The sequence below is a fragment of the Pygoscelis adeliae genome, unplaced genomic scaffold, assembly GCF_000699105.1.
Source record: "Pygoscelis adeliae isolate BGI_AS28 unplaced genomic scaffold, ASM69910v1 Scaffold183, whole genome shotgun sequence".
NCBI classification, from domain to species: Eukaryota; Metazoa; Chordata; class Aves; order Sphenisciformes; family Spheniscidae; genus Pygoscelis; species Pygoscelis adeliae.
Window position 1 is genome coordinate 1,958,794 of NW_008824536.1, and position 13,675 is coordinate 1,972,468.

Sequence of the window (13,675 nt, forward strand, 5' to 3'; positions counted from 1 at the left end):
ACAAATGAAAGTATACTTACTTTCAGTTCATTTGTAAGCTGCTGTATTTTTCGTTTCATTTCATCATATTCACCATACATTTTCTTTCTTACTTTTTCCAGAGTTGCTCTCACCTGGTGTCAGAAAAATCAAATGCCTTTATCAAACTTATTGACGATACTGTTTATACTAGGACATTATTGGGTTTTTTTTCCTATGTCCTTCATTGTTACTTCCAGTAATTTCCGTTATTAATCTACCTTTTCATCAACAGCAATTTACTCTTAAGAACACGACAAAAACTTAAGTCTCAAGACTTGTCTACATAGGGATGATACGAATAAACGTCTCTGAGTAATTCTAAACTTCTCTGTACACACTCAAACACTTGTAAATTAATAATTTAAATAATGAATTTCAATTAAATTATCCGTAACTCATTCTAACCTGATTACTAAAGGAATTAAAATTAATTTGAGCATATAATGTTTTCTTTCTGGAAAAAAGCATCCACACATGGATTTAATACACCTTCATACTTTTTCAAGTGGTTAATTAATTTTCCCTGAGTATCCTTTGAAGATAAACCTTTTAATTTCAGACTTTTAGGCTCGTATCTAACTAAATAATATATTAGCATAAATTTACCAATGTAATTTCAAATCTGAAGAACAGCGTACTCAATTTGATTTTATTTAAGAACTATGGATGTAAATTATACCTTGCCTTTCTATAAAAAGAAAAGAAAAGGGGAAAAAAAGAAAAAAAGAAAAAATGCATGCTGGAAGCCAGCTTGGGTTGACATGCCATTGCAATCATGCACAGAACCAATCTTCTCAAGAGCACACATTGTAAACACTAGTTAAATGTTTGCCTACAGTCTACCTTCCAGCTAGGTAATTCAAACTCCTTTCCACGCCCCCACCCCCGCCGCCTCACCTCTATCAAATACAGACTGATTGTAGATAATCTAGGGTAGTGAGTTTACCTCATCTCTGCATAGGCTTGGGGAAGGAGCGAGGGGAAAACATTAGTAGGGCCTTATACAAGAGGGGATGTTTCTAGCAGCTCTGCAGCATACCCACTCCCTCCCAGAAAGAGGGGCATTGGCCTCCAAATCTATTCAAGGAGTAGGTGCAAGCCTATCCCAAACTACATGCTCCCTTTAGGATAAGAAACACAGAAGGAAGCTGACTCCTGCACTTCACCTCAGGAAAGCACCCCTCGCCCTGTCCCTACCCACACATATGCGCATGCACACATACACCCTCTTGCAAGGTGCAAATTTGACTCAGATACAGAGGAAACCATCAACAGTTCTGACACATCCCATTGTTTTTGGTCTATTTAAGTCAGCACATATGTAGCACAAGCTGAGGACTCTTGTTTAAGACTTTGCTTTTAAAGACAAAACTTATCTGGCAGACCAAAGTTCACAAATTAGCATAGCTGAACAGAGCTTCCAGAAGACAGGAGACCAAGGGCCAGTATGTCTCTTCCCATGTCTTTCCCACTTTTTCCTGAAAGGATCAGTACCCTGAACACACATGCAAGACATGCTGTTCACCTGGTCTGGCATGTCGCTCCATGCCACAAGCTGGCCGTGAACAGAAAAGGTCAGGGAGATGGTCCCGGTCCAAGCAATCTGCACTAGGTACCAGAAGCAGTGCAGCCCAGGGAGCTGCACCTGCTGCGTGCCGATTCACCCATCCCCAGACACCACCCACCACCCCAGCAGGGTAGGTAAACTACCCAAGCAGGAAACCAGCAGCCAAGGCAGCTCACGTGCCCCACCTGCACTGCAGTAGTGACACACGCTAACAGCGAGTGCAGGAACTCGAGAGCGGTGAATGCTGGGAGCTAACAAACTGTGAGTAATAAAGGAAAGAAGCAAGCCCTGATAGCTAGAGACATGGCAGATGTTAAGAGCACACATAATTACAGTCTCTTACGCTGCTGGCTTGACTCAGTGTTCCTCCCTTTTATACCAGCTCAGTTTGCACCTGAATCAGTGTAACACAATAACCACTGACCAACAGGCTCCTGGGTGGTGAAGGTGGATGGAAAGAGAAGGTCAAATTATTTGCCCTGGGCTAATTAGGGGGTTATTGACAAAGCCTGAGAGCCAAGGACTGACAGGCAAAGAGATACTGAGTTTCAAGCACAGAAACCAGCAGCATCAAAAATGCGTGTTTTTTTTTTTTTTCAGGAGAGCTTCTGCCAATTATGATAAATGAGCATGCACAGAGAAAGTAGTACAAAGTCATCCTTATTAGGCTGACTATTTTAAGGCTGCCCCAAAATATACTCAAGTGATTCTACTATGTCACCTAATTTAGGAGCCTTTTCAAAACTGGGGACAGGGGAAGCAGAGGAAGAGGAGAGAGTTTATCCTTTCAGGTGTATACTTACATAGTTTCTTGTGTATCACATTTGAAATTATGAAGGCTTCAGGACAGGAACCCCAAGATCTGTTTGGCTGTTTGCTTGCCCAGCTGTAGCCCAGTCAGCAAGCATTAACAAGTATCACTTGGCACAGAGGCCTTGAGTCTGGACTGCACAGTTCCCAGGTATATAGTATGCATTTTTTCCAACTTGAATACTAACCAGACAAGCCTTTAGCTTCAGAGTAGGTTCCCAATTCAAATTCAGGTGTTGGGCTAGACATAGGTCATCCCATATACACTCACAGCTCTACATGAATATATGGAAAGCATATTTGACAAATTTTGAAGCTGAAAGCATAACTCACTTCTTTAATGTAATTCATCTCCTCTTTCAGCTGATCAGCTGACCAGCCATAAACCACCATTTCTCTCTTATGGTTGTTGTCAGTTCGGTGCACGACGCCGTACACCATCCCATGAGAGAGCTTCCCTGAAGACGTGCCATTTGGTACATGGTAGAGCTCCTTAAAAGTAAAAAAATAAAAAGTTATTTTTAAATCAGTACTAGAATAAAAAAAAAAAAAAAACACAAACCAGTAACATAGGGCCAGGAGAGATAGCCAATTATAGCAAAAGCACAACAGTACCTAAGAACACTAGTTCCCAAATGTTTTGGGGCCAAACTGCCAACCTTCATGTTTTGGGGAAGATCAATGACCAGTTTATAATTGATAGAGATGATTGGAGGCTGCACTTCAAATATTGTGTTCAGTTTTGGGCCCCTCACTACAAAAGAGACATTGAGGTGCTGGAGCGTGTCCAAAGAAGAGCAACGAAGCTGGTGAAGGGTCTAGAGAATATGTCCTACAAGGAGTGGCTGAGGGAACTGGGGTTGTTTAGCCTGGAGAAAAGGAGGCTGAGGGGAGACCTTATCGCTCTCTACCTGAAAGAAGGTTGTAGCGGGGTGGCTGCTGGTCTCTTCTCCCAAATAACAAGTGATAGGACAAGAGGAAACAGCCTCAAGTTACGCCACAGGAGGTTTAGATGGGATATTAGGAAAAATTTCTTCACCAAAAGGGTTGTCAAGCATTGGAACAGGCTGCCCAGGGAAGTGGCAGAGTCACGATGCCTGGAGGTATTTAAAAGACATGTAGATGTGGTGCTTAGGGACACGGTTTAGTGGTGGACTTGGCAGTGTTAGGTTTACGGTTGGACTCAATGACCTTAAAGGTCTTTTCCAACATAAATGATTCTATGATTCTATAGATATGTCTAATTTCCACTGGCTTTAATGGAAGTGATATAGGTACAGCTAGAGACAACAGATTGGATTTGTGCAAGGAGAGGTAAAGGCATGTGAGAGAGAAAGTTATCCTGGCTTATTTTCATTCACCAACATATGCAACTTTTCTGCATTCTTCCAGAGTATTGTCAGCTCTCACAGTTCCCTTTAAACTCTTGCAACCACAGAATTGCCCCTCGCTCCCCAAACTCCCTGCTGCAGGAAATATAAAAATTCACAAGTTGAATCAAAAATTTTAGAAAGTTCTCAGAAGAAACTGAAATTAAAACATTTTAGGCAAGTTTCCTTACACAGAGCTAGAAAATATGTTTGTCTTGGTATAAAGAAAGTAGAATTTCAGTTTGCATTTAAAGCTAACTAGGGACCTCCAAAGCAACCAAACATTCATTTCAGGGCTGCATTTCTCTTACAGAAGTTGTAGAACTGACATTGTAAGAGCCAAAGCAAAGCTATGAAACAGCATTCATGTGGGTGTTCCAGTGTTATTAACTATTGTAGGAGAATAAAACCTTGAAATCGGGTCTTGGTAGGTAAATAGAAAGGCTGTTTTAAAGTGCCTACATTTGTTATTTTCATGATCTGCAGAAATTTGTAAAATGCACTTGTAATTGTTGTATGTTTTACTTTAAGGCACTCTTTGCAACAGACTTCACTTATTCACCTCATCAATACATTTAGTAAGAAAAATATTCACGCAAACAGTAGGAATCATTTCCCTCAGCATGTAGATAAATATCTGCAAGGTCAGATGTAACCACCTGACCTGACTACTCACCTAGCCTACCTTGTAATCAACCCAGAGAAACATCCTTCTGTAGCAATCATCTGAAATGAGTCAGTCTCCAGAAGTACTAAATTCTCTTCTTGATTACAAGGAATTTAAACAACTAGCTTAGATGAAGATATCCACATTATGGCTTTTTACAAAGAAGGAAAAAAAATATTCTTACCTAACTTTGAATATTTGCAAACTAGGAACCTAAAATTAGTGATTATTTCTGAACAGAAAGTTAGAAAGACACAGTCTTAGAAACACAGCTGTTACTGCTTAGCTTTGCAGGTTGTCTTTGAAAGGCCAGTGCTGGGGACAAATCAGTTAGAGGTAATTTTACTGAACTTTCTTTCTCATGCTAGATATACCAGGATAAGGGTAAATTTCAGAATATTTACTCCATTGACCTTAGAATATGTTTGGGTTTGTTTTGTTGTTCAGTAATGGGACTATGAAAACCGACAAACTTCAAGATTCTTTACTAAATTAAGAGTCTAAGCAGTGTCTAAATACTCTCTCTGACACCAAACAGAGGCTGGAAGAGATGAAGCTCAGTGTCTTATATCGATCTGCAGCTGCATCCTAGAGAGCCTCCAGTCCGTGCCATGACAGACGGTGATGATAGCATCTGCAGTCTAAAGTAGTAGCACTTTCAGTTTTTAGCAGCCAAACTAACACAACTGTGGTGGCAATGTAAGAATAAATACTTCTCTGGGTAAGGGAAAAATGAACAGGAAAATCTACTTGCATTAAGAAGAATGGGTAAAGACAGACATTTGTTTTATATTGTGTCCCTCCCGCATAGCACTGACAGATTTTCTCGACGTTGTAAATCCTACACATTTTTCTTTACCGTATCATTAATAGTTTAACCATTTTACTGAAGCTCTGTGTGTGTGCATGCGCACATGCGCGCAGGGCTGGAAGGGGAACAATCACAGAGCAGACACCTGATGAAGAACATTTCAGGCAAAGAACAGCAAAGCTATAAGCAATCATTTAAAGAGAAAGCCTTAAAACCTCTTAATGGAAAAACATTGGGCAACCAGCCCTACCTATACATGATATCACTTTGCACTTTGAAAACATTATATGCAAAGCTTCATATCCTGATAATCATAGTTTCACAGTTATGTGTTATTGGGGTTTTTGTTTTGCTGTTTGGATGCATACAAACAAAAACCCCACACCTGATTTTTTGAGAGTAGACAAAATACAGAAAGTAGATGGGGACACGACTCAAAACTTTTTGTGTTTGTTTGCTTCCAGAGTTGTACAGTTTCTTTGATAGTTTCATCACAGCCCCTCCCCTGCATCTGGATAAAGGGATTACATACGAGTTTCCATCTTCCTGATAACCAAATGAGTAATTACTTTGTTCAGAGGTTACTAAGGCGCCAGACATTGAATTCATAAATCCATACACTTTACCCATGATTATTCATTTTTTATGAGGTGAACAGCTGAATACCAGCAACTCCAAGATCCCTTGTGCCTCAAAACATTAGCAGAATTGTTTAAAGTGCTGTTTGCAGAGTTCTGTATGAAAATTATGACCAAGTTCCTTATTTTTAGAATATTATAATCACATTCCTAAGGAATGCTTTGAAGGATTTTTTTCTCCCCCTCTAAGAAAGGCAGACAAATTCAGACCAATGGGTTTGCAGCTGAAGAATGGCACTTACATATTTCACAGACGAACAGACTTAGATTTACATCATAATGAGCAGTACATGCAGGATTAAGTATACACAAAGCCAGACTGGTTACATGTCTCTTGCAACAATGCTAAACTTCCTGTTATCTATATTGGCACAAGCCTCTCAAGATGCCTTTGTTACTTCTCTTTCAGAAGATTAAAAGAATCTCCATCATCTGTTGAGTGTTCCAGTTCTACTATGTACTACTTAAAATACAGGATATTGCTTTTACCCCCTCTTTATTCCTCCTCTGTATCAGAATCCCCAGGCAAAGGGGATTAAAATTTCAGTACAGTTCTTGCTTGATTTAAAGCTGTGTGAACTGACAGCTATACAAATAACTGCTCTCATTTCTTTAGCCTTTTTCCTCGCTGTTCTATTCCAGCTATGCTTACCTTCTACTCCCCCTTTTCTCTGGTTGATAACTCTTAATTTCCACTCAATGACCACTTGTTTCATGGTTCAGCATATGCCCTGACAAAAAAGGGCTAACCTGATGCAGTCTCCTTTTAGAGGAAGGGTTACAATCAGAAAACTTTGCTCAATGCAGTGTTGCGAGGTGGATGGGTTGCTTTTCTTGTTGAATATTTTTTTAATACAACTTTGCCTCTAAAGGAGGCCTTGCTGAATAGCTGCTCCACAGAATTGCATCACTAAGTATGCATCAAGTATACTTTCTGCCAGTTTGTCTCCTCTCTTAAGTTACTTCCACCCACTTCTGTTTATTTTCCCCCCTTCAGTGTTTTTTTCCTTTTCTGCCTTGTCCTCTGTTACATCTTCTCTCCCCCGTGTTTCCTCATCCACAAATCCTGGCTTTTCCACATCCCCAAGCACTACAGGATGTTTTTTAAGTCACATGCTTGTCATTGTCTTTCTCTACGTCCCATACATATCCACCCTCAGAACACAGATATTTTTCTGAGAACATCCTTGCCTGTCTCCACTCTGATCTGCAGTGAGGCATCTCAGTGATGATAACAGAGTAAGTAAATACATGCCAGTATTTAGGAGCAAGTAAATACTGTAAAGCTAACCAGAAAAGTGCTTGAAGATGGAAGGCTTCATTAGATTAGTTAACCATTGCTGTTTAAGGTCAAAATATCAGCCAGCTCCAGAGCACAGGGAAGTTCTCGCTCCCCACCTGCCTATGCACTTGCTGCACTGGAACAAGCGCAGTTGTTGCCCCAAATTGTGCTCAAAATTCCGTCTGATGGGAGCTGCTGATCTGAAAAGGCAGACTTAGCTTAAGCAATTTTTGAATATTTCTTCGTACCTATAGTCAGTTATATGACAGTCCAAGGTAACAGCAAGAACACATCATGTTGATGTACATGAATACTACAGCAGCTTCCAGGAACATGCTTTGTCTCTGCTGCAGCAACAGTCATGTCGCATTTTGTGTGATCACACAGCATGTACTAAAGAAACGCAGACTGTGTTTACTTAATTAATAAATATTTAAAACAGAAGCCTACACCCCAAGGTTGCAAAAGTCTTGATAATTGCCATGCATCCTGTTTATGTCTCTGTCCAAGGAAGTAGCACAAGTCGCATGAAACAGGTGAAGCAAAGACGTTATAAAAACAAACCCAAAATGAGTTGTTAACTGCTTTTTGTATTGCCTATGGTTTTATTGGCATTATGTAAATAACACTGAGGGATGATTTGCCTCCTAATCTATCTCCATCAGTTTGTGAAATGAAAGTCAGATACCCCCACACTTTATACTTTCTCCCTGCCCCAAAATTGGAAGCAGAAGCATAGAAGAGCTATCTTATTTTGAGGAAAAAGGTCATCTAATGTAATGATTGGACATGAGGAAAAATTTCTTTACCGAAAGAGTGGTTAAACATTGGAACAGGCTGCCCAGGGAAGTGGTTGAGTCACCATCCCTGGAAGTACTTAAAAGACGTGTAGATGAGGCGCTTAGGGACATGGTTTAGTGGGCATGGTGGTGTTGGGTTGACAATTGGACTCGATGATCTTAGAGGTCTTTTCCAACCTTAATGATTCTATGATTAGCACAATTCTGGGTTTAGTACTCATATGGCCTTAAAATTTTCCTAAATCATGATCTTCTGTTTACCTACACCATCTAAAAACGCATCTTTTAACCAGAACTATATCAGTTAAGTGAGGCTTTATCTTTTCCTCAACTGCCACATTCCAGAGGTTTCTGAAAAATTCAGTTATCTTTCGCTTATTCACTAGTTATACAAGGAACAAGAACATTGTTACATAGGTTACATATTTTCTGTTCAGTAAAATGACAAATTTATAATATCAAGCTCACCAAGGAAAGTTACTGTGCTCTGACGAAAGGTAGCTATGTTTTTATGTTTTTTCATATTCCTCTACAGCCCATGAAACTCATGTTACATTTAGGGATGTTTCATATATAAACAGTATTAAAATAGGGAAAATATGCCAAGATATAGACATGAGTGTTCTTAAATTCATGACGCTAAATAAGAAGCATTGTTTAACAGATTCCAACTTTTAAGCTCCTTGAAATGTAGAATTTAGGTGCCTATCTCAAAAAATAGAAGTGACAGGCATTATACAAAGTCACATCTAATCAGTGAAATCTGTACACAGAACACCGATGTTTATACACTAAGAAAATAAGATACAACAAATACAGCAGTAACCACAGAAGTCAGTGGAATTATTTCTGTGGTTTTCATGTAGTGCTGTTTTTCATGAAGGTGTCGCTTAATTAGTACATATCAAAAAATCACACAATCAGTGCTGGAGAGGCTGAGAAACAGTAACATCGGCCACCCGTAGCAGGTGAACCACATTTGTTATGACACAACTTCTGCTATGCTGATGGAAGTGGGCTGGCAGCAGCAGATCAGCAGAGAAAACAGGCACTGTCCTAGATTCAATGTGCACAACAGCCCCATGTTCATTGCACTCATATTCTTTGATCCAGGCTTGACACAAGTTTCTGCTTGATTCTCTCCATCACATACAGGAGTGAATTCCCCTTCTGGCTTCTTTGCAGCCTACTTTTTTTCTGGGGAAAAATGTTTGCTATGCTTCTGTATTCCTACTTAGGAAGCAAAAAGAGTTTCACCTCTTGATTGTGATGCTTTAAAAACATAAGAAAATTAAAGAGTTTGAGGATATATACAGCCAAAGTACCAATTAGAGTTTAAGACTAAACACTGCTCAAACTTTGTTGAAAGCCACAAAGACAGGAAAGTGACACAAATTTCTAGAGTGTTATCTCATTTTCATTCTCTTGTCCATGTGTCCAAATGAAAAAGAAAAATCTGCCTATACATATCTCCATATTCTGCCCTCAAATGCCTAGCTGCAGCTTCCAATGACACTTCCAAATTTAGCCATGACAGTGAAGAAAGGGACTGATGGATAAAAATAAGCTCAATCCCAAACAGGGACAATACAATTGTCTGGTAGCCCTTTATTATGCAAGACAAGGAAGGCTTCAGGACATGCAGATTTTGCATACAATCTGATGAGCACAGTATTCCTTTGTACTTCATGGTGAAGTAAACAGCCTCACACTACTGTCATCCATTGTCTACCATTAACATAAGTAAAGGAACAAAACCAGGATAGTTGCAGATTTTCTCTACCTAAAGCACTAACAATTCAGAGATATTTAGCAGTAGGTTTTTAGCTTGTAAAAAGCCAATAAACCAATCAACCAGCCTCTACTTGTGACTTCAGTCCTCGTATGCTTCTTTCAAGGTATCACAGCCTAAATATGAATATAAAAATCCAACCTGACACACTGGAGCACAAGCTCACCCGCCCTTCAGTTTTTGAGATCAACTTCTAACTGTGTACCACCTGCCAGCCTTTCACAAAAGGAGGGGAGAGGCCATCCTAGTACAGTCATGCCTGCAGCAATTTTGTTGCAACAAAACTGCCCAGCTCCATCACTTTGTTTTAATCTCTTACACTGGTTCATTTTTGTTTCATGGATGTATTGCAATGAAAAAGTAAATCTAGAAACTTAATGCACTGATACAGATTTAATGAAATACAGCATACATTTTCTGCTAAACCTGGACTACAATGAAAAAGGCTAAGCTAACAGCTACTAACATAACCGAGAAAGAATCAGTTCTGATCCGACATCAAGCTCCAAAACAAGCTATTGGGCAGATCAGCACTAGCAAGAGCTTCTGTAGAGTTCACTAGCTGAATTTTGCAACTGAAACATCGCTTAATGGGACTGAGCCCCAGAAAGATACAGAAAAGTAACAAATAGTCAGTAAGCCAGCACTATGTCAACATTAGGGCAGCTCAAAATCACCTCCTTCTAATGAACTATTTGAAAGAGGAGATTATAACCAAATGTCACGCCATGGTATATTTATAGTTTTCTGGCATTCCCTTTGACACAGCAAGGTCTCTGTTCTCCTCTCTCACCAGCAGCAGGCAGAGGCAGGGAAGAGTCTGTCTCTCCCCAGCACTTGTCCTGCCCAAACAGGACCTCAGGCTCAGACTGCCTGAGCGCTCCAGCAAAAACTGTACAACTCCACAGATTACCCCTGCCGTTCATTTCCGTAAGTCACACCAATATGTTTTAAACACCAAAAACATTTTCCATGTTCCCATTTTCTTAATACTCAGCATTTAAAGACAGCACAGAACTCTAGATTCCAACAAGAAACCTGCTGTTAAATTTGATTCTTGGTGAAGCTGTACTTTTTGACCTTAAATCATAAAGTGCAAGGCAGAGAGCAGTTCCCTAATTTCTACTCTCCTTATTTCCAAGAAGGGGGCACAGTTCTCATAGGACTGTGTGAGGATTATCCAACATTTGTAAAACCTGTTATTCTCAAAGTGCTTTAAGCAATTTCATTAACATTGAGTCAGTTGAACATGGGTGGATCAGCAGAGATGCCCAATCACTGCTTTTAGGAGATGCTTTTTTTTTTTTTAAATAAATTTTGCAGTAAGAGAAAAGTATCACAGCATGACTAGTCAAGAGTCCTGCATGCACTGTAACTTACTGTGTAACTAATTCAAATACATAATGACAATGTTACACAGACAATAAAAATCTACAGGTAATATATTACTGTCTTGTTTTAGAGACACGAGGAAAAAACAGTTCATGATCAGTGATTTTTTTTTTGTAGCTGCTACACTATGACTATACAATCGGTAGGGCTATTTTTTTAATTACACAAAGACCGTAAATCACAAGTAGATGGCACAATTAGTCTATGTTTTTTAATTGCTATGAAATTGACTAATTAGATCCCATCTAGCTCTGAAAGCTGTATATATGCTTTCTGAAAGTCTTTAAATTGTGTAAAAGTACTGAGCTTCAGAAAACTACTCAGAACGTACAATAATTCAATTACATACCTTTTTTTTGGTCTCAACTAAAAAGGAACCATCTCAAAGTGCCATACGCTGGAATGTAAGATGAGCCCAATAATGTATTTTTTACGTTTCATATCCTCTCCTTAACATTCTCTGATATAAAACCCACTTGCCTTTACTTGTATTATGGGGAAAATAGAGCTCCCATTAAATACAAGGTCCCACAGAGAAAAAAATTGGTCACAAAAGAAAGTCACTACAAATTGTCCAAGCCCTAATCATTCACGCTTCTTTCTTATGATTACACTACTCAGCACAGTAAAGTGAGTAAGCCATGAGTCAACAACTATCCTCCTCAAAAACAAACTTACGCTACTCTTAGGGCAATGGGCCCATATGCTTAGGCCAGTCTGAGGGTTTCTGTAATCAGACACAAACTGAGAGAGACTGACAGAGTAAGTGGTGGGGGAAGCTACTGTAAGTGCTACAACTAAACACCTCTGTACAAAATGAATTATTACTATTTAATGGTGGCACAAATTTAGTTTGCATTAAGGCCTCTGTAATCCATTCTGTAACACTCAGAGATCCTCAAGGACCTATTACTCTGCCAGAGCAGCGTAAGAAAAGCTGAATGTATACAAGATTCCAGTACAAGAAATATCTGATAAGGAGTCTTTATCTTGACCATTTTACTTTGCATTTATTTTTATTGCTTTAAAATATTTGTCTTTCTGAGTCATTTTACAGTTACTTTTGCTTCTGAGTACCACTAAGAAATTATTTCAAATAAATCCTATGTTGTTTTGCTTCATATTGCCATATTGCTACTCAGACATTGGGTCTGGTAAGCTTAGCCAACTTCTTGTTTGATTTTGGTTTATTAAAGTGTAAACGTGGTGAAGTTGTGGAGCCTGTCCAGCTTCCCTTTTTAGTCTCCATCCTTAAGACAAATTAAACATCATTTATTGCTCTGAAACAGCTCTTAAAGAACAAGTTCTGCATCAAAGCAGCTGTAAGATTTTTTTGTGTGCGCACGCTACTTGCTTCTAAAAAAAAAAATTGCCCTTCTGAACCTGAACCCTTTTATGCACATGACCTTCAAATCACTTTCACTTCAGAACAATCTTGAATTCTTTATTTTGTATTTCTTATTAGTACATCACCCGTTACCAAAATTAGCCAACGCAGCAAAACATCTAAGTCCCAGGCAAGCCAGCTCCCATACACATTAAGGCTCAAATCTTGCACACTGTTAAACCTACATGAAACATAAAATCCCCTTCAGGTGAGGATCAAGATCCTGTTTAATGCAAGACCCTGCTCTTGATAGCAGTTTCCTACTCTTTCATACATAAATATTAAATAATCAAGTCTTAAAGATACCTTCCACATGTTCTTCACTCTTCCAAGATGACTGGGCTTTGGAGTCCCGAAACAACTAATATCAGCTTCTGTGGATGGCAATATTTACTCCTTGTTTATACGGAATTTAACTTTGATTCTTAAAACTTACGTTTTTCTTTCTTTCAGGTTCCTTTGCTCCCTGTTCAGGCTGTGAGCCTTCATCAGGTGGTACTGTTAAGCGTAACCTACAGACATTCATCTGAAAGAAAAACAAAGGTTTGCTTTAAGATGTAAGTGTTACAAAAATTATTTTAATAACTTGCTTTACAGAATGAACTGTACTAACATTCAAGTTGTAATTTACTATTTTCTACCTTCTGCCACATAGATGACAAAAAATTAGTTTTCTAAAGGTTGGGGGGGGCGGTGTTTGTGGTGTGTTAGCTGGCAAGAAATAATTCAAGGGCATCCCCATAATTACATACCTGAAATAGCAAAAAGTCATTTCAATCAACATGTTCTTATGTACTCATAAATGACACTGAGAGCCAAGATAACAGAACAATGAACATAGTTTTCTAGTTTCTCAGTTTTGTTTGCAGATTTGGCATACTTTTAATCTTCAAAAGGGATTATTTAGAAACACAAAGTGTATTCTGGAGTGAATGCCTCTTTTCTGTTCAGTATATATCCAAGTATTTGATCCAAGGATACCTCAGTACTGCGATTCTACTGAATGTGAATAGGAATATTATTGAAATCTGATACATACAAGTTGTTTGTAAAAATTAAGCTTCAAAATGCTTCAGAGAAAATTTAAGAGGTATTGTTTCCTATCCAATTTCAGAAAAGCCATTCTCTTGCTGAGTAA

At 38.9% G+C, this 13,675-nt stretch overlaps 1 protein-coding gene across 1 annotated transcript in view; it reads right to left on the bottom strand.

Annotated features, from left to right (window-relative positions):
• Positions 1 to 13,057, bottom strand: part of LOC103914862 (myocardial zonula adherens protein-like) — a 53,845-nt gene extending 40,788 nt beyond the window's left edge. The window contains exons 1-3 of the mRNA XM_009321584.1: positions 12,974 to 13,057; positions 2,732 to 2,890; positions 21 to 113 (exon numbers count right to left, since the gene is read on the bottom strand). Coding sequence (XP_009319859.1) covers positions 21 to 113; positions 2,732 to 2,839 — 201 coding nt within the window. The 5' untranslated portion in view covers positions 2,840 to 2,890; positions 12,974 to 13,057. The remainder of the gene's footprint in view (positions 1 to 20; positions 114 to 2,731; positions 2,891 to 12,973) is intronic.
• Between the last annotated feature and the right edge of the window lie 618 nt (positions 13,058 to 13,675).